Below are 21931 nucleotides of genomic sequence, written 5' to 3'. Positions count from 1 at the left end.
CTCCACCGCTTCCTGTTTGTGGGATCTGTCCAGCCGGCAGAGCTCCTATTGGCCGAGGGTAAGATGCAGATGGGTAAAGATGGAGATGGACGGATAGATACCAGACTGCGATGCCAAACCATTTAGATGAAATTACATTCATATTGATATTACTATGATGAGTACGAGGGAGGGATCGAAGGCTGGATGGAGGGAGAGGGAGAAGGAGAGATAGAGAGAGAGAGAGAGAGAGAGAGAGAGGGAGAGAGGGGGAGACAGAGAGGGCTCCTGTAGAGTAACCAGTTGAAGCTCAACAATTATCTCCTCACAGTGACAGCACTGCAACCTCATCATCATAGGAGACTGAATGTTGTTTGTGAGTGTGTTTGTGCGTGTTTGCGTGCATGAGTGTGCGTGTGTTTGTGTAATGGTGTGTGCAGATCAACATCCTTGTGGGTGTATTCATGTAGGTGTATATATCCGTGTACTGTATGTGTATTTGAGTGTGTGTATCAGTGTGTGTGTGTGTGTGTGTGTGTGTAGGTGTGTGTGTATAGTGTATATTTGTGTTTGCCTGTGTATTACTGTTTGCCTGTGTATCGGTCTGTGTATTAGTGGGTGTGTGTATTAGTGTGTGCGTGTGCGCGCGTTTGCTTGTTTGTGTGCGTGCATGTGTGTGTGCAGGCATGTGTGCTGTAGATGCAGTAAATCTGAGTTGTGACCTTTCCTGTAGGACTGATCTGGAGTGTGGCGACAGAGGGGCTGGTTACTGAAATGTCCTGACATTAAAACCACCTGCACAGAATAGAACAGGATGGAACAGAAGCAAACTGAATAGAACAGAACCCAACATAACAGAATTGAACCATCCAATAGAACGGAAGACAACAGAAAAGAGTAGAACGCAACTCCACGGAATAGGGAATGCCTCCAAAAATCGGTCTTTTGCCAATAGTCACTAACGCTTATGATTGTTAATGTTTGGCATGCGCGTGCACGCGCGCGTGTTGCGCTCTCACAGCTGTGGATGCGGCTGACTGCTAATGAGCAGACGGTGCCGTTATGAAATGTGTGCGTGCGTGTGTGTTTGTGTGCGTACGTGTGATTGCGTGCGTGTGTGTCTGTGTGTGTAATCATGTTAAGGGGTGGAAATCAAATATGCCAGATTAAACCACAAAACAAATAGGAGCGTGCCTCTGCCTAATGTGAGACAACAGGACCTAGAGAGAGAGAGAGAGAGAGAGAGAGAGAGGGAGAGGGAGAGGGAGAGGGAGAGGGAGAGGGAGAGGGAGAGGGAGAGGGAGAGGGAGAGAGGAGAGAGAGAGAGAGAGAGAGAGAGAGAGAGAGAGAGAGAGAGAGAGAGAGAGCAAAGTAGGAGAGGAGAGGAGAAGAGAGGAGAGAGGAAGTGAGAGAGGGGAGAAAAGAGACATCTAATGAAGGCGCTAAACTGGTTTAAGTGGACTTGATTCCATTCATTATGACAGTTTACCAGCTTTCGACTTGATGTTATCCCTGCAGGAGACACACCTGAAAAACACATGGTCACAGGAGAACAACATTTCATCCGTCGGTGACGGACTGTGGTGATGCATGGCTGTGACTGTTCCCTGTCAGACTCTGTCAGGGAGGCGTTTTGTTATTTGAATAATGCTTGATGCACAGAATTGCAGCATTTGCATAATTGCGCAATTTCCGTCGGGGCGAGGTATTCATTTGAAGTGGTTTAAGTTGGTTCTTCATAGGGATTGGTTGAGGTGAGGCCTTCACACAGAGTGTCTAAGGTTAAGTTTCCATGTGGAGTGGTTAAGGTGAGGTTCGGGTGGAGTGGTTAAGGTTAGGATGAGGGTTGCCTCAGGAGCAAAGCATTGCTAGGTGGTTTGGGTAATTAGAGGAACAACATCACAACAAACATGCCTGCGACAGGCTGATTTAGAACAAGCAGTGACGGGTTTGCGAGCCAAGCGCCTTTGCTAGCACCCTGCTCTCACCCCCACTAGCAAGTGTGAACATGTGGTGTGTTTGATTTAGTTCCCGGGGGCGCCCCTCTCCCCTGCTGGCCAGGCAGGCTGTCTAGTTTGCGGGCGTAAATGGAGCTTTTGAAATCCAGAAACTTGTCCTCGGTAATGGCTCCCAAATTGCATAGTTCCATCTCCTTCTGCTACCAACAGTGCATCTGGACCAGGAAATGGTTGAATGCAGAGTGGCATCTTTTGCCAAAAGGGCCGTGTCACATGTTCGGCATTCTTTCTAATTGTCGCAAGGTCAGCTGGAAGATGGACGTTGGAAGCCCCATTGTTTTCGACACAGCGCGTCCGTGCACGTGTGTTTCGCGGGTTTGTCTGTGTGCGCCGAGCAACCTCGCCCACATTTCCGTACGGGAACTCGTCGAGACGGCGCTCTCTCCCGCGCAGCGTGCCAGAGAATACATTTCTCTGGAAAGGCTCCTTGAAAGCGATGGCGGTGACAAATAAGTGCATTAACATTTCACAGCTATCCGCTCTCGAGGCGCGGAGCTGGTCAAAACATTCGACGGGCGCAGGGGATATATCAAACGAGGGTGCCATAGCCAAACAGCTGCGTCTGCCATACAATAGATAAGCCCCCTCTCTATCATATCCTGGGACAGCTCCTAGCGCCTGGCGCTTCCGTCGATCGGCCGCGCCGAGCGTGTCGGGGTCGGCGCCCGGGAACATATTAGCTGAGCACGTCGGCCGCCAGCCTGCCAGACAGCAGAGGTAGTCGTTTGGTACTGGTAGCTAACCTTGGGGAGGGAGGGAGGGAGGGAGGGAGGGAAGGACGAGAGAGAGAGAGAGAGAGAGAGAGAGAGAGAGAGAGAGAGAGAGAGAGAGAGAGAGAGAGAGAGAGAGAGGAAGGGACTGGGAGGGAGGGAGTAAGAAAGGGAGATGGTGGTAAGAAGGGAGGGAGAGGGGGGGGTGAAAGAGAGTACGAAAGGGAAGCGTGTTTGTGAAAGACGTCGAGAGAATTAGAGCGAGGCAGGTAAGCAGGCTGGAGGGAGGGAGGGAGGGAGGGTGGGAACGAAGGATGGGGGGGGGGGAAGAAAGGAGGGAGAGGGAGAGAGAGCAAAAAGGAAACAATGACACCCTTGAGTCAGAAGCTGAAGGGGAAAGACGGGACGGATAGAGGAGGAGAGAGCAGAGGGAAGGAGGAGGGGAAAACCTTTCCCCTGTGGCCGAAAACACACACCACCAGGGGAGCTTCGCCCCTCAGGGAACACCCGGATCACTGGGCCGAGTGTGTGTTTGCGCGCGCGTGTGCCGATGTGTGCGTGTCCGTATGAACCCGCGCGCACGCTATCCGTCACACTGAAAGGGGGAGCGGCGGGAATCCGGCACGTTCCGTCCTTCTCTCTCTCCCTCGCCTCTCCTCTCTGCTCGCCCGTCTGCAGCGCGCACACGCATCGTACATACAACGTGCACAGTAGCCGGTGGACGTGAGCACGGCTGTGGACAGGTGAAGCGGCTGAACAGTTGTGGCTCCATAATGGACCGAGGGCTGCTGTGTGCCGGCGAGAGGAGAGGAGGAGGAGGAATGGAAGACGCGGAGTGAAAAAGTGTTTTATTCAATTTCAGCCCGCTAAGACCTGCCGAGCTGTTGTTGCCGGTTGCCTGGTAACTGTAATGCTGAGAGATAAGAGTGCAGAGGCACACCGCATGCGGTGAAAGGGACTCAACTTTTACCCGTTTTCAGACCTCTCTCTCTCCTACACTCTCTCTCTCTCTCTTCCTCGCTCACTCTTCTTTGTCTCTTTCTCACTTTCTCTCTCCCTCCCCTCTCTAGTTCTCCCTACCTCCCCTCCTTCTCTCTGTCACCCTCCCTTTCTAAGATCACTATTCTCTTTTAAGCGCTCCTTTTCCATGCACTCTCTCTCTCTCCTTATGCCTCTCTCTCTCTCCTTATCCCTCTCTCTCCTTATCCCTCTCTCTCTCCCATTATCCGAAGCTGGTTCCCCTCTTCATCCCACCATTTATTTGCTTCTATCTTTCCATTATGGAAGAGTAGTGGTTCAGGACTGAGGGGTGAAAGTAAGTGCCCCCCCTCACACACACACACACACACACACCCATACACAAACACACACACGCCCTTCACGCCTCCCCCCACGCCTCCCCCTAACCCAAGCCTGTCTCCACGTGGTCTCTGCTGGATACTTCTAGACACTCTTGCAGAACGAACACAGATGGGAGTTTGCGCTAGGGTATGGAGGCGCGCGCGTGTCTGTGTGCATGTGGGTGTGTGTCTGCGTCGGTGTGTGCACTCGCATGTGTGTGCGTGCTCATGTGTGTGTGTGTGGTTGTGAGCGTGTGTGTGCTGACGTGTGTGTGTGTGGGTGGGTGTGTGTGCTGGCGTGTGTGTGTGTGTGCAGTAGGTGGGGGGATGTTTGTGTGAACCGAGGGTTTAAAGTGATGATCGGCGCATCCTGCCTGTTTGCTCCTCGCTCCACTCAGAGACTCACAGACGACAGATGCAAATTGTCAGATTACCATTGTGAACCACAACACAGGAAATTAACAATAAAAAAAAACGAGTCTTCGCCTTTGTTTCAGATGGGGACTTTTCTTCTCCTCTCTCTCTTTCTCTCTCTCTCTCACTCTCTCTCTCTCTCTCTCTCTCTCTCTCTCTCTCTCTCTCTCTCTCTCACTCTATCTCACTCTCTCACTCTCACTCTCACTCTCTCTCTCTCTTTCTCTCGCTCTTTCGACCCATCACGTCGTTGCCTAACAACTGTGTGTTAGCAGCATGTCATGCCCTATACTAAACATTGACATTTTCCTGTCTGCCTATTTGGATGAAACAACATTTTCAAACAGTTATGTTGATCGAATGACATCTCAGCACAGCTTGAACATAAAGCCCATGCTATATTACAGTAACAGATCTGGATAGGTATTACTCACCTCTGACTCTAAGAACGAAAAAGAGAAGACTGGGATGGAGGGAGGGAGGAACGAGTAAAAAGGGTCTTATAGTGTTACATTACTGGTTTTGGATTGTACATATTTCTCAGCTATTATTGTAAAATGGCTTTTAATCACCGACATCAAATGTAATTGATTGCACGCATGTTTCTGACACGAACCAAACCGCCCAGCAGAGAGAGAATTAGATCGAGAATTAGAGGACCAGGCCTGTTGTGTGAATGACAAAAGAATATCAGTATTCCAGACCTCCTTCACACTGAGAGGGGGAGAGAGAGGGAGGTAAGAGGGAGGAGAGGGAGAGGGTGTGGAGGGGGGAGGAAAGGGGGAAAAGATGGAAGAGAGAGAGAAAGGAGAGGGAAGTGGGAGAGAGAGAGGGCGAGGGAGGAGTCGGGGAGGGGGGGGAATGAGGACGATGGAGAGGGAGGAGAGAGGGGGAGGGGGAGGGGGAGGGAGAGTGAGGACGGGGCAAACAGATAGAAGAGAAGGAGAGGGAGAGGGAGGAGTGAGAGGAGTGGGGAGAGATAGCACAGGTTTCTAGGCACACGAGAGGCATACCAATAGATCCATCAATTTGGCAAAGCGGTGTGTGTGAAGCACAAGAGTCACTCCCCTGGGATACTCTCTCTCTCTCTCTCTGCCCCCCCCCCCCCCCACCCCCTCGCTAGCTAGGTAGGCTGTCATACAGGAGGAGGTCCCAAGGCAACATGCTTCCTATCTTTCTATATTTTGTTTGTCATGTTTCTTTGACTGTAGCTGTATTGTATTGTGTCTGTTATATGCTGAGAGCCAGGGACGGTGCTCTTCAGTCCTGTGGTGGTAAGCACCTCATTAGAACACCTGGCCGACCAACCCGCAGCCTCTGTCTTCCGCTGACCTCTGACCTTCAACACTGATTACTGAGCTGTCAATCACACACAAACGCACACACACGCTCTCTCTTTCGATCACACCCACTCACATGCACAGACACACACACACACACTCTCTTTCAACCACGCGCACTCACGCGCAAACGACTCACACAAGCACACACGATGGACGTAAACACTTTTACAGACGCGCCCCCCCACATACACACACACACACACACCTAAACAGTAGTTGTTATAGGAAAGCAATATCTAGATATATTACATAGATAGACAGACAAGCGTCCCAACTTCGGACATACAGTATATATACAGTGCCCTCCAAAAGTATTGGAACAGTGAGGCGAATTCCTTTATTTTTGCTGTAGACTGAAAACATTTGGGCTTGACATCAAATAATGAACGTGAGACCAGAGATCAACGTTTCAGCTTTTATTTCCAGGTATTTACATCAGGATCTGATGCACAACTAAGAAAATATCACATTTTGTTTGAATCCACCCATTTGTCATGTGATCAAAAGTATTGGAACAGATATACTTAAAACATATTTAAGTGAATAAGACTTAATATTTAGTTGCCAATCCCTTGCTTTCAATAACTGCAGCAAGTCTGTGACCCATTGACGTCACCAAACTTTTGCATTCTTCCTTTTTGATGCTTTCCCAGGCTTTCACTGCAGCCTCTTTCAGTTGTTGTTTGTTTTGTGGGGTTCCTCCCTTCAGTCTCCTCTTAAGCAGGTAAAATGCATGCTCTATAGGGTTTAAGTCTGGAGATTGACTTGGCCAGTCTAATACCTTCCATTTCTTGCCCCTGATGAACTCCTTTGTTGTTTTGGCAGTGTGTTTTGGGTCGTTATCTTGCTGCATGATGAAGGCTCTGCCAATCAGTTTGGTTGCATCTTTCCTTAAATTGGCAGACAAAATGTTTCTGTAGACTTCCGAGTTCATTTTGCTGCTGCCATCATGTGTTACATCCTCAATGAAGATTAATGAGCCCGTCCCAGAAGAAGCCATGCAAGCCCAAGCCATGACATTACCTCCACCGTGTTTCACAGATGAGCTTGTGTGTTTGGGATCATGAGCAGTTCCTTTCTTTCTCCAAACTTTAGCCTTTCCATCACTTTGGTAAAAGTTAATCTTTGTCTCATCAGTCCATAAAACTTTGTCCCAGAATTTTTGAGGTTCATCTCTGTACTTTTTGGCAAATTCCAGCCTGGCCTTCCTATTCTTCTTGCTAATGAGTGGTTTGCATCTTCTGGTGTAGCCCTTGTACTTTTGTTCATGAAGTCTTCTGCGAACAGTAGATAGTGATACCTTCACTCCTGCCATCTGGAGGTTGTTGCTGATCTCACTAACAGTTGTTTTAGGGTCTTTCTTTACAGCTCTCACAATGTTTCTGTCATCAACTGCTGATGTTTTCCTTGGTCTACCTGTTCGACGTCTGTTACTTAGTACACCAGTAGTTTTCTTCTTCTTCAGGACATTCCAAATGGTTGTACTGGCTATGGCCAATGTTTCTGCAATGGCTCTGATTGATTTTCCATCTTCTCTAAGACTCACAATTGCTTGTTTTTCACCCAAAGACAGCGCTCTGGTTTTCATGTTGTTTTCACCTCTGAATACAGTCTGCATAGACAAAACCTATCTTACCCAATCTGAACCTGAGTGTAGACATTCAGTGGTATTTATTGATTGAATAATGTATGTAATAGGACACACCTGGGCAACAAAACACACCTGTCAGTCACATGTTCCAATACTTTTGCTCACGTGACAAATGGGTGGGTTCGAACAAAAAGGTGATATTTTCTAATTTGTGCATCAGATCTTGATGTAAATACCTGGAAATAAAAGCTGAAACGTTGATCTCTGGTTTCACATTCATCGTTTGATGTCAAGCCCAAATGTTTTCAGTCTACAGCAAAAATAAAGGAATTGGCCTCACTGTTCCAATACTTTTGGAGGGCACTGTATATCTATATATATATACATACCACATATATCCGTTTGTTTTTCTGACAAGACGACAAACATGTAGAGGGAAGCAGGATTCCTATGAGAGCATCACAGCCAAATCACAAGGCCATACCACACGGTCTCCACACACCGCTCAACACGCCATCCTAATCGAACCTGTCAGCTCCAGTCAAGTTTCTCCTCTCGGTCAGTAACCGGGTAGACTTCGTCCCCCGAATTACGAGGGAGACAGACATGGTAAATAAGAGGGGGGGAGGGGGGGGGGGGGGGGGTGCGGGAAGGGGGGGTTGATGCAGAGTGACATCGCTGATAAGGATTGTGTGTGTTCAGAGAGCCTGATAACCATCGCGCGCCGTGTCTCGCCTGCTCTCTCCTCCTTTTTTTGGGACACATTGATCTAATAAATTGTTCTCTCTCCTTCTCTCTTCTCTCCCCCCCCCCCTTTTCTCCTGTCTGTCTCACTCCTCCTCCGCCTCCCTCTTTCTCTCTGTTTCCTATACCTGCCTGTCCTCTCGCTTCCTCCCCTCCCTACTTACCCTCCCCTCCCTCCCTCCCTCTCAACCTCCCTCCTCCTCATCCTGTGTCGTTTGGTGATTCCAGCTACGGCTTCCAAAAGCAAAATTCGAGGTGAGTTGGGTGGCATGGTCGTGGCGTGGCGCTTAGCGATCGCAGTGCCCTAGCATTCGTAGTGCCCTAGCGATCGTAGCGCCTAGCGATCGTAGCGCCTAGCGATCGTAGCCCTCTCCTCGTCATACTGTCGATGCCTCTCTAGTGATCGTGGCTCTGATCCCTCACCATGGGGCGGAGACATAGTAGGGGGGCCCCTGTTTCTGTGTGTCTGTCTGTCTTCCTGTTTGTCTTCCTGGTTGTCTATCTGTCCTCTGTCTCCATATCTGTCTGTTTGTCAGTCTCCCTGTTTCTGTCTGTCTGTCTGTATGTCTTCCTGGTTGTCTGTTTGTACTCTGTCTCCCTATATGTCCGTTTGTCAGTCTCCCTGTTTCTGTCTGTCTGTATGTCTTCCTGTTTGTCAGTCTCCCTGTTTCTGTCTGTCTCCCTGTTTGTGTATGTCTTTCTGTTTCCTTGTTTCTCCCTGTCGAGGTCTATCTGTTTGTCTCCCTATCTGTCCGTCTTCCTAGCTGTCTGTCTCCCAGTACAGAAAATATATCTATATCAAAACTCCCATCTCATATGTCTCATATGTATTTATATATATATATATATATATATATATATATATATATATATATGAATACACAAACCTGTATAAACACTCAACAAGTATAGTAAAACACACCTTGTGTTTGATCACACTCCTCCCCTGTCTGCTTGTCTGTCTGTTGACTTGCTGCTCGAGTTGTGAATGAACGCTCTAGGTCTCATTGTCCAACTGCATCATATCATGCTCCTCTCCTCCCCCCCCCCGGCCCCCCTCCCGGCCAAACTCTTCCTCCTGGTGACAGTACAGGAAATCCATACCCCCCAGAATGGGTGAAGACTAGACCCCCGTCCCCTTCCCCCCCTCCCCCCTCCCTTTGTCAGATCCATGAGGCTAGCGCTCCATGTTCTAATGATCACTGGTGATCAACTCATAGAACTGCTCATCGATCTGTTTGTGTGTGGGTGTGTGTGTGTGTGTAGGTGTGTGCATGCGTATGTGAGGACAGTGCTTTGTGAATATTTGTGTGTGTGTGTGTGTGTGTGTGCGGGTGAATAAGCAAGAGGGAGAGAGGTGGAGGGGGGGGGATGCAGATATGAGGCTGAATCCAGAGTGTCCTCTCCTGTTGATTGTTCATTTGGTCTAGACCTGTTTGGACAGTGTCATAGAAAATACCAGCGGCACTGTGTAGATTTGAACATAGTCAAAATGGCGGTTTCAATATCATTGATTGAGTTTGTACAAAAAGAGTTTTAACAGAGCACTCTGGACCCGTCATAGCGAAAGACATGCAGATGTAACCTACAGGTCGTTCGAGAGAGGAGTGAAGAACAACCCTAAAACCCTGCCTTATATAAACGTAGAACAAATGGTTCTTCTGATGGTCCATCCATCAATATAGCGGTCTCTGTGATTGGCCAGTCAGTGACAGTTTGAAACAATACATTTCCATACCAATTGTCTCACTGTTCTTTGATGTGACATCTCTGCCCAAACCAGTAGATAATAAAGCCCTAGGAGTTGGCCAGCCAAATGGTCAACTGTCCTTTGTGCGGTCATCTTCAAACAATACATTTAATTAACACAAACAATGAAACAGGACACAGTCCTTCTAGCCAAAGTTCAGAACAAATGCCTCATTGACCCCTTCAACTACTTCTCCCCCAGGTCGTTAATACCTTAAAACAATACAAGATGCTTTACCCATCCTCCAGAGTAAACTGCCCACAGAGCCATCAGCGCCTCACATTCATTTGAACTCAACTTAATTATCTTCCCATCCTGTCTCTTACCAATGACCATAGAAGCTTATAGTTTTTATACACATGCATCCATGCATATGACTGACATTTCTACCACAACAGTTTCAAGAGGAAGTCCGTGCGTGCGGGTGTGTGCTTTGTGTCTGTGTGTGGTGTGCGTGTGTGTATTGTGTCGGTGTGTAGCGTCTGTGTGTATCTGTGTGTAGTGTGTCTGTACGTGTGTGTGTGTGTGTGTGTGTATGTGTTGTACTGTATGTTTAAACCCTGCAGAAGGCACTAGAAACAGGTGTCACCATGGTGATAGCGTGGTAGACCAGCAAGATGGTATAAGAGGTTTTCATACAGTGGTTTCCACTCAACAATATCCCCCAGAGCAGTGGTACCTATCACACACACGTGTGTGTGTGTATGTGTGTGTGTGTCCTCTATGCAGAGGTAACTGAAGCCTCCCCTGGGGTTTTTTATTCAATTTGTTCACAGCATGAAATTGTTCCAGCTTGTTATTAATACAGCAATATTCATCCTTTTCCTTTGAACCTCATGTACAAAACACAACATCTCTCTCTCTCTCTCTCTCTCTCTCTCTCTCTCTCTCTCTCTCTCTCTCTCTCTCTCTCTCTCTCTATCTCTGTCTCTCTATTCAATTCAAATTAGCGTTATTGGCATGACAAACAGGTGTTTACACTGTTAAAGCATTAGAAAAACAAACATACAGGTACAAATCCTTGCTTTCTTCCCTCACATGTTCTCTTTCTCTCTCTCTCTTTCTCTCTCACACACACACACACACAGTTATTGAAAGATAAATTGTGAAACAAATTTCAAAGAAACTTCACAGACAGGAGACAGTTATTTACCTTGGGAAATCAAACCCGACAATCCCCAAAACGTAAGCAAAGTTTCAAACCCGAGAGTAATTAAAAATCCGATTTTTGTATGTAGATTTTTGATTTTGTGTTTACTTTATATAATTTTTTGTTGTTTCTGACTGACTCTCTCACAGCCTGACACACCGTGATGTGCAAACTAAACCACCTTTGGAGAACTTTTAAGCGTAGGACAAACATTCCCTCTAACCTTTTCTCATCAAACAGAAACTTCTCTTCTTAGCACAAATCAATAGAGAGTGAAATGCATTATGTAGAACCTTTGGGAAAGGCTGTTTTTAAGAGGCTAGTCAATCTGTGATAGAGGAATAGAAAGAAGGAAGAAAGGAAGGAAGGGAAGAAGGAAGGAAGAAGGGAGTGAGGTCATATCCCAGTAGAAGGCCAGAAATGACGTGAAAACTGTGAACCAGTCAGGTGGCTGAGTGGTTAGGGAATCGGGCTAGTCATCAGAAGGTTGCCGGCTCAACATCCCAGTACCAACCCCAGTGACAGCCCAGTACCAACTCCAGTACCAGCACAGTAACAAACCAGTACCAGCCCAGTACCAGCCCAGTACCAACCCCAGTACCAGCCCAGTAACTACCTTAGTAGCCCAGCCCAAAAACAACCCAGTAGCAATCCAGTACCAGCCCACTAACTATCCCAGTACCAGCCCAAGACCAGCACAGTAACACCCCAATCTTGGCTCAGTACCACCCAACCCCCCCCCCCCCCCCCCTCCCCCAGCAAGGCCTGCATCCAGCCGTGTGTGAAGGTCAGGGTGTCCAGGAGCTCCAGGCTGTGTGCTGCTCTCCAGCATGCCTGAGCGCCAATCCCTCTTCCAGCCTCCTCTGTCTCTGACTCAGGCCTGCCGCCCTGGAGCAGCATGCCTGAACAGGGCTGGACGCTCGGAGGAAAAGGTCATCGCGCTCTGCTCCTCTCAAAGTAAAGGCCAAGGCTTAGAGAGGGTCGGAGGCACTCAGGTTCTGTCTCCTGTGTGTGTGTGTGTTGGAAGGGTTGCCGTTAGATATGTTTGCGCGTATGCTGTACTGCGGTGGGCGATGAATGTTGAGGGTGTAAAACTAGGGTGTCAGGGGGGGGAGGGGTGAGGTGTGTCCAGTATCACAGCCCCGTGTGCTGTGAAGAGACTGTTGATGCCCGACCCCCCCCCCCCTCCCGTTTGAAATGGACCGACCCGGTCTCTCAGACAGACATTCGCGCGGGCGGGAACGAGCTAGCGAAAATGTGTTGACGCGCAGCGTCTTACCGTACACCACCGTGACAGACAAGAACCTTCCTGATTATGATTAGTCATGAAACAGGAAGTAGGTTGGTGATGCATAGTATAGAGTATGTAGTGCTTAAAGTATCATATAGAAACATTTATGGTAAGTGTAGATTGTATGACAGTATAGGATAGAAGGTAGTATGCATGTGCAGTATGTGGTATGATAGTATGTGTAAGATATCAGAAGTTCACAAACTTGCATATCAAAAACAATGGCAGTGGTTGTGTTTGAGAGTAAAATATGTTTTCCACACGAAATGAATGTCCCTAAACTTATACTTCACATTATCAATACACATGCTCATACTTTACACACGCTTTTGTTTTTGTAAAGTATCAAAGAGCAAATAAGACGAGGAGAAGAGAGAGAAGTCGGGTCCACCTCCAGGGTTACTGTTCAGACCACGGTCAATTAGAATGACTCAACAAAACAAAAAACCTGTGGGGTATGGAGAGTGGCAGAGGACTACGGGAGGAAGAGAGGAAGGCGGTCAAAGTGGTGGAGGGGAGAAGAAAGATGTGAAAAGAGGGCCCCCAAAAATACGAGTAGAGAGAGAGAGAGAGAAGAGTGGGGAAGCATTTGATATTTGATTGAAATGAGAAACCGAGAAAGAGCCAGAGCCAGGCCTTGCCTCGGGGCCGGGACGGATGAAAAGGGCAGAGAAGGAGAGGAAGAGAGGTGAAAGAAGAACAGAAATGGGTGGGGATGGTGGCTGTGAAGGACGGGCGGGGTAGAAGGGAGGGAGGAAGGGAGGGAGGGAGAGGGGAGGTGAGCTGAGGAGAAAAGCTAATTTTAGCCATGGAAATCAGGGGGACGACAGACAGCTGCCTCCCGTCCCACGGGAGACGCATTTCAATCAGGCACGGGTGGCCGGAGGGAAGGGTGGAAGGACCCATTCCGCTGGCCAATTAGGCACTCAGAGGAGATCGGAACATGCCGGTGTCCTAATAGAACTGTCACCCTAGTCTGTCACTCCCTCTGGACACACAGGGAGACCGAGCAAGAGATGGAGGAGATGCAAGATAGAAGGAGAAAGACACAGAGGGGGAAGGGAGAGAGAGGGAGAGAGAGAGAGAGAGAGAGAGAGAGAGAGAGAGAGAGAGAGAGAGAGAGAGAGAGAGAATGAGAGAGAGAGAGAGACAGATAGAGAGAGACAGAGAGAGAGAGAGAGAGAGAGAGAGAGAGAGAGAGAGAGAGAGAGGATAAGTCCCCATCTGAAACGTTCAACGCCAGCCCCTGCGAAACACAGAATTGACTTTGCGTTTGGAAAAACATAGGCCAACAGACAAACATTGATTCGGAAAACTTCATCGGAAATGAAGCGTGTCGCCGGTGCGTCGGCTTCAAATAAACGGAGAGCTTCTCGCTCGTTGGGCTGCGAGCAGAGACGCGTTGACACATCCATAGGATCACACCACCTTCATCGGGTCCCTGCTCTGAAAAGAACGCCAATTGGAAGATATAGAGAAGGACTGTTTTAGGCCTGATCCTGAATGACTGTAACCTCGCCCGGTCAGTCCAATGCATCTTGACGGTATATGTGCGTGTGTGTGTGTGTGAGAGAGAGAGAGAGAGAGAGAGAGAGAGAGAGAGAGAGAGAGAGAGAGGGAGGGAGGGAGGGAGGGAGGGAGGGAGGGAGGGAGGGAACGACGACGAGGGAAAGAGCGAGGGCGCAGGAGAGCGGTAAATCGCTGGCAGATCATGCGTCATGCAAAACCTTCATGAATAAAACATTGGCGCCTCCCGTAGCCGGGATCCATTTCTCTCTTTTCTCGTTTCTCCTCCTCCTCCTTCTCCCTCCCGCCATCTCTCTCACGGGCTGTTAACCTTACGAGACCTTCATCAACACCGCAAATGACCCGTACTCCTCGCCTCGCCCATCCTCCCACCCTCCTATTGGCTCAGCTGCGTGTGTGTGTGTGAGTTGGTTTATCTAGGGGGAGGAACTGATTACAATGTCTTATTAACGTTATTAATCCAACGCCGAAACCATGGCGACAAAGACAGGGACGCCATACCAGCCCCTGTGGTGTTTTTGACAGGAGATGGGTTTTAATACTCCTCTATCTCTTTTCTGTCTCTCTCTCTCTCTCTCTCTCTCTCTCTCTCTCTCTCTCTCTCTCTCTCTCTCCGTTGTGGCTCTCCTCTTTTCCCTACCCTTTTCCCTCTGTCTCTCTCCAGGAGCTCTCCGTGGTCCTGAACGTTGGTTCGGAGGTTAGCCAAGGATAAGCGTTCTCAATCCCCCTAGCTCTCTCTCTCTCTTTTTCTCTCCCCTTCTCTCCCTTTCCTTTTCCCAACTGCCCCGGCCCTCCCTCTTCATCACTCCCCACCCCCCATCCTCATCCCCCCCCCCCCCCCCTCCTCATTCCCCCCCCCCAATACCACAGGCTCCTCAAGCATGTGTTTATCCCCTCTGCCTCCTCTTCTTACAACAGCGCAGTCCGTCGTCCTGGTAGCCTGTCTGCCTAGGGCTGGCGTCCTGGGGATAACAGGGCAGAGCTAAAGCTAAAGTCAGCATGGGGAGTTCAATCGAGATTCAAATGAGTTTCTCCAAGTGCTATCCTTTTTTTTTGTTCTCCCTCTCGAGGACGTCGCGGAAGTAAGAGTTGTACATTCGCACGTGCCCACGTGTGGGCTCTAATTGGTCTCCCCGGTGTAGTGGAGGTGTGTGCGTTGGGCTCGGGGCCACTAGGCCCCTGCCTCGTCTGTGTAGGGGCCAATTTAGCTCCCAGTAGACGCCTGGTGGGAGTTAAACACTCGGGGTCAGCAATTAGGCTGCTTAGCGGGCCACTTTGGAGAGATGATCGTGTCTTCCTCGCGCTCTCGCTCTCTGTCTCTCTCTGTCTCTCCATCTTTCTTTTCTCCCGCTTCCCTCTCCCTTTCCTCTCGCCCCCCCCCCCCCCCCCTCTCTCTCACCGCTCTTCCCGTGCTCTCTCCCCCCCTACCCATGCCCTCTGTTCGGGCACCGTTCAATTTCCTGTTTGCTACCCTCTGGTCGTGGTCGCTCACCGCCCGCCTCTTTTCTCTCCCCCCGCCTCCCCCCTCTCTCTGCCCCCCCCCCCCCCCTCTGGTGCAACAGGAAGCAGCGGCCAGCACCCCCTGGTCCAGAACATGACGGTGACAGAGGGAGGCACGGTCAACATGACCTGCCGCGTGGAGTACAACGACAACACCTCCCTCCAGTGGTCGAACCCGGCACAGCAGACGCTGTTCTTTGGAGACAAGAAAGGTGCGTTCGCCTGTCCTGTGTGTGTGTGTGTGACGTGCTAGCTTGACTCCTGGCGGACACGTACTGTAAACGCGTGGTCGTCATGGCCCGTGCTGAATGTGTTATGGTGGCAAATGCATCCTAAGCTAGCCGCGCGGGTCCCAATGTGTCCTGGCTACTTACACACACACACACGTTACGTACACACACACACAAACAATTGCAGGAGAGTGTGTCAAGTTCGGTGTCTGTTTCTCCACCCCCCCCCAGACCCTGCCTTGCCGTTCACACATATATGTGTGTGTGCGGGTGTTTCTGTGAGTATGTGAGTACGTGTGCCCGAATGGATGCGTGTACTCTTGCGTGTGTCTTCCTCCCCACCCGTCCCCTCCCTCATTCTCACCCCCCCCCCTTCCAACACCCCCCTTCGCGACACCCCTCCCCCCCAACACCACCCCCCCCACCCCCCCCCCCCAGACAAACCCACACACACCTGCTCGTACAAATGGCAACAGAATGAACCCATTTTCACTCTCATCCCCCTGACAGTATCTCCCCCCCCCCCCCCACACACACACACACTCAGCACGTCAGCCAGACTGGGGCTCTAACTGGAACACTTGGCTGCGACAAGCATCCCGTACCGCGGGGCGTCCCTTTCCAGCTGTGTGTCTCCCCCCCCTCTGCCTCCCCCCCCCGCCTCCCCCCCTCCCCCCTCACCCCCAGGGCAAACAGCTGCAGAAGGCAATAGGCGAGGGTTCAAGCATACAGCTTTGAGTGGGGGAGGGGGTGTGGGGGTCGACGGGAAGGGGGTGGGGGGGGGGGGGCTGGGATGCTCCCAGCGTAGGCCGGGAAGTGGAGGAAGCGGAAAGTTGGATCTCCACACCCTCTCCTCCCCTCCCCCCCCCCTACCCCCCCCCCTCTCTCCCTCCCCCAAACAATAGAAAAAGCGTGTTGATAGGCTGGCCTTTGGGGGGCCACATGAAAGAGATGTTCAGATGTTCACTTCACCTCGCCCGGCGTCGGATCCTGGCACCTCGGCGCTCCTCTGCACTTTTCCTCTGGCTGAAAACATGTCAATATGGAATCTGGGAGACACGCAAGCATCTACACACACACACACACACACACACACATATAGTACCCCCAGAGCTACAGCACTCCTGCCAGCAGCTGTTGCTGTATCTTTCACTCTGTGCTCATTAGACCAACAAATGAGATCTTTTAGTCAAACGAGGAAGCCAGGGATGTTAGAGGAATGAAAGTGTGTTTTATCTTACTTGATGCAATTATGAGTGCATGTACAATGTTTAGCGTCTGTGCGATTGTACGGTGTGCATGTATTGAATGTCTAGGTATTTATAGGCACAGCATGTATGCATATACGTATTGATACGTGTGTAGGCACATTATGTGTCTCTGTATGGATGCGAGTGGATGTACTGTTTGTTCTCAAGTTGGAGGCCAGATTCCTTTTACGCCACTGTTGTCAACGATACGTCAGATGTAGATGTCTCCGACTGTAGCCGTAGCGAAGAATAGCGAAGAAGAATAGCGGCATTGAGATGCCTTTGAGTTTTGCCTTTTCATTGGATTGTTTCTGAAAGCATCGTACCTAGGCTTTTATTGTGTACTCCTACCCAAGAATTTGGCACTGTACCGTATGTGTGTGAATACAGTCTATCGATAAAGTAGATGGATGTAAAGATTTCCTTCTGTCACAACCTCGAATTTCCCACTTCAATTTCAAGCACGCCCCTGATGTAATCCCTAATCTCCTATTGCCTCTTCCACGCCACACCCTTTCCAACCAAAACTCAGGGTTGTTATTTGGCTGTTCTCAGGGCTGGCGAAATGAATGAACCCTGGGATCGGAGCTGTATGAGTTTAACATTAACAAGTATGAATCACACACCCTCGTAAATGTCTGCATTAAGCACAGACCGGATTTATACACTCCTCTCTCCTTATCCGGCGGTGTGTTAAAGTGCTATACATTGAAGCAGTGCCATTATGTGTGTGTGTGTGTGTGCCTTGACCCTTTTAGAGTGTTATGGCGTTATGGAAGAGATGCAGGAGTCGGTGATAGCAGTGACACCTGTCGTCCTCGGGGTCAGGGATGGGGTGGGTCCGCAGTAGCGGCCTGTGTTGTTCTGTTGCCCGGGGAAAAAGGGCGGGGGGGTCCAACTGTAGAAAGGGCTGTCTGAGGCTGAGGGAAGGTTCCGGAAGCAGAGATTCGGACGGAGGAGCTGCCTGTTTGAAACGCCTCATCCAAGCTGCGAGTCCAAGACGAGCGTGCGATCGGGCTGATCTGGCCGTTAGAGAAACGACAGGTGCGGACAGGGGCGGGGGCTAGGGGGGACCTGCCACTGTTATTGTCTGCTGGCTGGTTCCTGGGTTCACAGGAAGCAGGGTCGTTATTACTGTGGGTCTTGAACGCAGCGCCCAGAGACTGGAAAAGACCCGTTGGACTGGAACTTTTATTACTGCTCGAATGATGGTGTGTGTCTGTTTGTGTGTGTGTGTGTGTGTGGATGTGTCTGGGCGCGTATGTGTGTTCGTGTGCCATCAGTGTCCCAAGTTGGGAAGACGTGTTAGAACAACTTCTAAAAATGGCGACGATTATCAAAGAGTCTTTAATCCCTGGCACCATGGCCATTTCTTAGCGTCTGTACAAACCATCTTCCCAAAATGGCCTCCGTTCTGCCTGAATATTTATTCTAGCTGTGAGGAGGGACTTCACTTCCTCACACTTCAGACGCTTGTGAACGCGGTGGGCGGGCTCAAATTAATTTCCCATGATGCCTGTTGGGAGAGGAAGAGAGGGGGGGGAGGGGGCAGAACACGATTTTTACTGTATATAGGGGGGAAAAAAGGAACTCAGAATATAATAGCTTAGTCTTTTAGCTGACTTGTGACAGCTTGTCCACGGCTGTGTCCTTCCGGAAGAATCCCGCCAAGACCACCCCACACTCTCAAGTCTCTCCTACGTGATCTCTGCTTGGATACTTCTACGATGGGATTATCATTTTCAATAGAGTGGCACATTCTCAGCAGTCGGCAGTACTCTCATTGGGTCCCTGGGGGTCAGGTGACCGGCGTTACGCCCCTTTTTTTCTTTTTTTTCAACTTTTTATGCCGCTTTGACGTTTTTCGCAACGAGCCGAGAAACGGATGAGAGGTGTGTGTTTTCCGGTCGGCGAGGCGGCAAAGGGGTTAACAAATGATACGCTCGGAAGAGTCGCCGCAGGGCATCGTTTCATTGCTCTGTTTAGAGGCCCGCCCCTGCCGAATGCTGATTGGATGGGCGAGCGGCAGCGGCATGGAAACGCCGTAGCTCTTACCCCCCCCCCCCCCTTTTCCCAGTCCCGACTCTGACAAATGCTGACAGCATTTTCCGAGAGCATCTGGGAGAATGCCCGTTTGGAGCCTAGCGTACACCCAGCCACCCGCATCTTCCTCGCTTCCTCTCTCTCCCAGTACGGGGAGTGTTTCTGGGGCAGACGGTCTAGTCCGGGGGCCCCTGTTCCCAGGGCCTGGTGCTGACAGTGATGGATTTTCAGAGCTGTAGGCGGGAGTCTGTCTCTCTCTCTCCTTCTCTCTCTCCTCTCTCTCTCTCTCTCTCTCTCTCTCTCTCTCTCTCTCTCTCTCTCTCTCTCTCTCTCTCTCTCTCTCTCTCTCTCTCTCTCTCTCTCTCCCTCTCCCCATCTCTTGTTTTTGATTCTTCTCTATCTCTCTCTCACTCTCTCTTGATCTCTTATTCATCTCTCCTTCCCTTTAAGTATATCAAGTGTCTGAAACCCCCACCTACCCCCTTCTCCTCCTCCCTCCCCCCTCTCCTCCCCCCCCCTCCTCCCTAAATAGGCGTTGACACGGCCTTATTACAGCGTTTTCTTGGAATTTCTAGCGCTCCTCTTCTGCAGCCGTTTGATGTAGGGGGGGGGGGGGGGGGAGGCAGTGGGCGAGAGAGGAGGGCGGGAGGCGAACGGGTGAGACTCACCTTGCAAGACGTTTAGTCTGATGAAAGAGGCTTTGACGTCCACCCCCCACATCCCCACCCTCACTGCCCCCTCCCCCCCCCCCCTCCCCGCCCGCACACACACCCTTCCAAGGTGTTTCTGAGAGCCGGGGAGAGAGGGCCTGTTTGAATTGCAAATGCCTCTCTCTCCCCTAAGTAGCAGATTTTGTCCTTATTCCATCACTTAAGTGGCGTGGGGGTTTGAAGCCGGGCTCAGCGGGCGGGCCTGCAGATGAGCGCTGGGCAAAAGGGATTCTCACGTTCAGACGCTCCACGGAAAGAGAGGAGTGTGGCTTTACAAATTGGCGGGTAATTTCATTGAATTCAGGACTTGTTAATAACCCCCTTTTTTCTCCTCCATACGGATAGGGTCTAAAAAAACGGCGCGCGACGACGTAATTACGCCGAATTTGGTATTCCCACGTTAGAAGGGGTGGTCTGTGTGTAATTACTTTCTAGGCTGAATATGAATAGGTCTTTTGTGTGCTACATGTGAACAACCCTACTGTATATGTAGTTCTGGCCGGCCTCTCTCTATCTCCCTCCCCTGGGTCCCTCCATTCCTCCATCCCTATCCCCCACTTTCCATCCCTCCCCCTTCCCCTCCTCCCATACCAACCCCTCCCTACATCACCCATACCTCCCTCTCTCCTCTGTCCATCTCTCCGTCCCTCCCAGTCGTCCTCCCTCCATCCATCCCTTCCGCTCTCCATCACATCAGTCCCTCCCTCCCCCTTTCCCTTCATCCCTCCTTCTCCTTTGTCTCCCCCAGGGCTAAGTTGACACACCTGCTGTAGTCTTTCCTCCGGAGTGTAATTACTCTGCTACACAGTACACTGTAATTACACACACACACACACACACATGCACACACACTCGGGAGAGGCAGCGGAGCAGGGATACACACCCTGGGCACATGCCCCAGAGATCCAGAATGGCAGCATTAGCATGTCGTGGGGATGGTGGCTCTGGCCTCCCCAGACTAGACTCAGGGGGGAATATCTGCCTCTTGCTCTCCTCCCTCTGCCTAGTTCCTCCTCTCTCTCTCTCTCTCTCTATCTCTCTCTCTCTCTCTCTCTCTTGATCCCTCTCTCCCTATCTGCAAGGATCTATGTCTATAGGACACCACCTGATCTATGCAAACGACTTGAGAGATAGAACCTTCCTCCGATCATGCCCCCCTCCTCTACCCTCCCTCCTTCCCTCCCTCCTGAACTCTCTCTCCATGTCTCCCACGTGGAGTAAGGCAGGGCCTCCAGACGAAGCTGCGACTCCTTCGCCTTATCTTACCCTCCACCGCTCCCCATCCATCCTGCCTCCCTTCTCGTCCCCTCGACCACGAGATCGCTGACGTCATCCGTCTGAAGGGTCCCATCTGGGATTCCGGGTGTCGGATGGGCGGTCTACCAGAGAGGTCAAAGGGGGGTTTTGACATCAGAGTTACTAATGAATATGGAACCAGCACTGGTCCCCGTGATCAAATATTCCGCCTGGCTGAATCAATTTCACCGTGTGTGTGTGTGTGGGAGAGAGAGAGGGGGGCGGGGGGAGGAGGTTGGGGGGGGGGGGGGGGGGTAGAGGGGAGAAATAGGGGAGGGAAGAAGTGATGGGGTGTAACAGAGATAGAGAGAGGTTGGAGAGGGGAGAGAGAAAGAGTGAGGGGATGGCGAAAGAAGGGGAGGTGGAGAAACAGGGGAGACGGGAAGAGATAAGGGGGAGGGAGGGAGGGAAGGAGGGAGCGAGTGATTCCCCGGGTTGTTCAGACATTCCACCGCCCCCGCGTTCCCATCCTACCCGACGAGACTTTGAAAGCTTTCATGCATTCAGAACGCATTCACCAAGAGTAAAGCTGGAGAGGGCTTTCGAAAAAGTTCTCTCGAAAGAAAATATGGAGGAGAAGAAGAAAGAAAAAAAAAGATAGCAGAACCTTACAAGGAACTTTTACTGGAAGAAGGCCGTGTTATTTATTTCCTGGAAGAGAGGCATCAGAAGGACTTTTCATATCAAACGGCAGATTGGTACAGAAGTTTTGTCTGATAGAAAAGTTGTCGTCTGTAAATCTGAGTAGATCCCAAACTACTTCCCCCCACCCCTTCCTCCCTCCTTCCGACAGGGGCCATAAAATAACAGTGCGGGGCGGGCGAGGTGGGGCGGGGTAGGAAGAGAGCGAGGGAACACGGGGCCGGGATGGAGGAGAGGAGGAGAGGAATTAAGGAGGCGTTTTACAAGGGCTTCTCGGCCCTCTGCGAAAAACCCTTTCAAGGTCGGAGCCGAACTTGCTCCGTCCTTGAGCTCTCTCATCTGCTCTACCTTTGGCGCGTCTCTCTGTTAGCGCGTGTCGTCGCGAGGCCTCTGGGCTCAAGCT

General features: G+C 50.6%; 2 protein-coding genes across 2 annotated transcripts in view; one reads left to right on the top strand and one right to left on the bottom strand.

Annotated features, from left to right (window-relative positions):
• Positions 1-2672, bottom strand: part of LOC124465829 (type II inositol 3,4-bisphosphate 4-phosphatase-like) — a 4705-nt gene extending 2033 nt beyond the window's left edge. The window contains exons 1-2 of the mRNA XM_047017457.1: positions 2356-2672; positions 1469-1491 (exon numbers count right to left, since the gene is read on the bottom strand). Coding sequence (XP_046873413.1) covers positions 1469-1491; positions 2356-2672 — 340 coding nt within the window. The remainder of the gene's footprint in view (positions 1-1468; positions 1492-2355) is intronic.
• A 12742-nt stretch (positions 2673-15414) lies between these two features.
• LOC124465873 (cell adhesion molecule 2-like) overlaps positions 15415-21931 on the top strand; it is a 43880-nt gene continuing 37363 nt past the window's right edge. Inside the window, exon 1 of the mRNA XM_047017509.1 lies at positions 15415-15569. Coding sequence (XP_046873465.1) covers positions 15452-15569 — 118 coding nt within the window. The 5' untranslated portion in view covers positions 15415-15451. The remainder of the gene's footprint in view (positions 15570-21931) is intronic.

Source organism: Hypomesus transpacificus, unplaced genomic scaffold (assembly GCF_021917145.1).
Source record: "Hypomesus transpacificus isolate Combined female unplaced genomic scaffold, fHypTra1 scaffold_61, whole genome shotgun sequence".
Lineage (NCBI taxonomy): Eukaryota > Metazoa > Chordata > Actinopteri > Osmeriformes > Osmeridae > Hypomesus > Hypomesus transpacificus.
The sequence above is the reverse complement of the archived record's forward strand: the minus strand, read 5'-3'. Positions and strand labels throughout refer to the sequence as shown.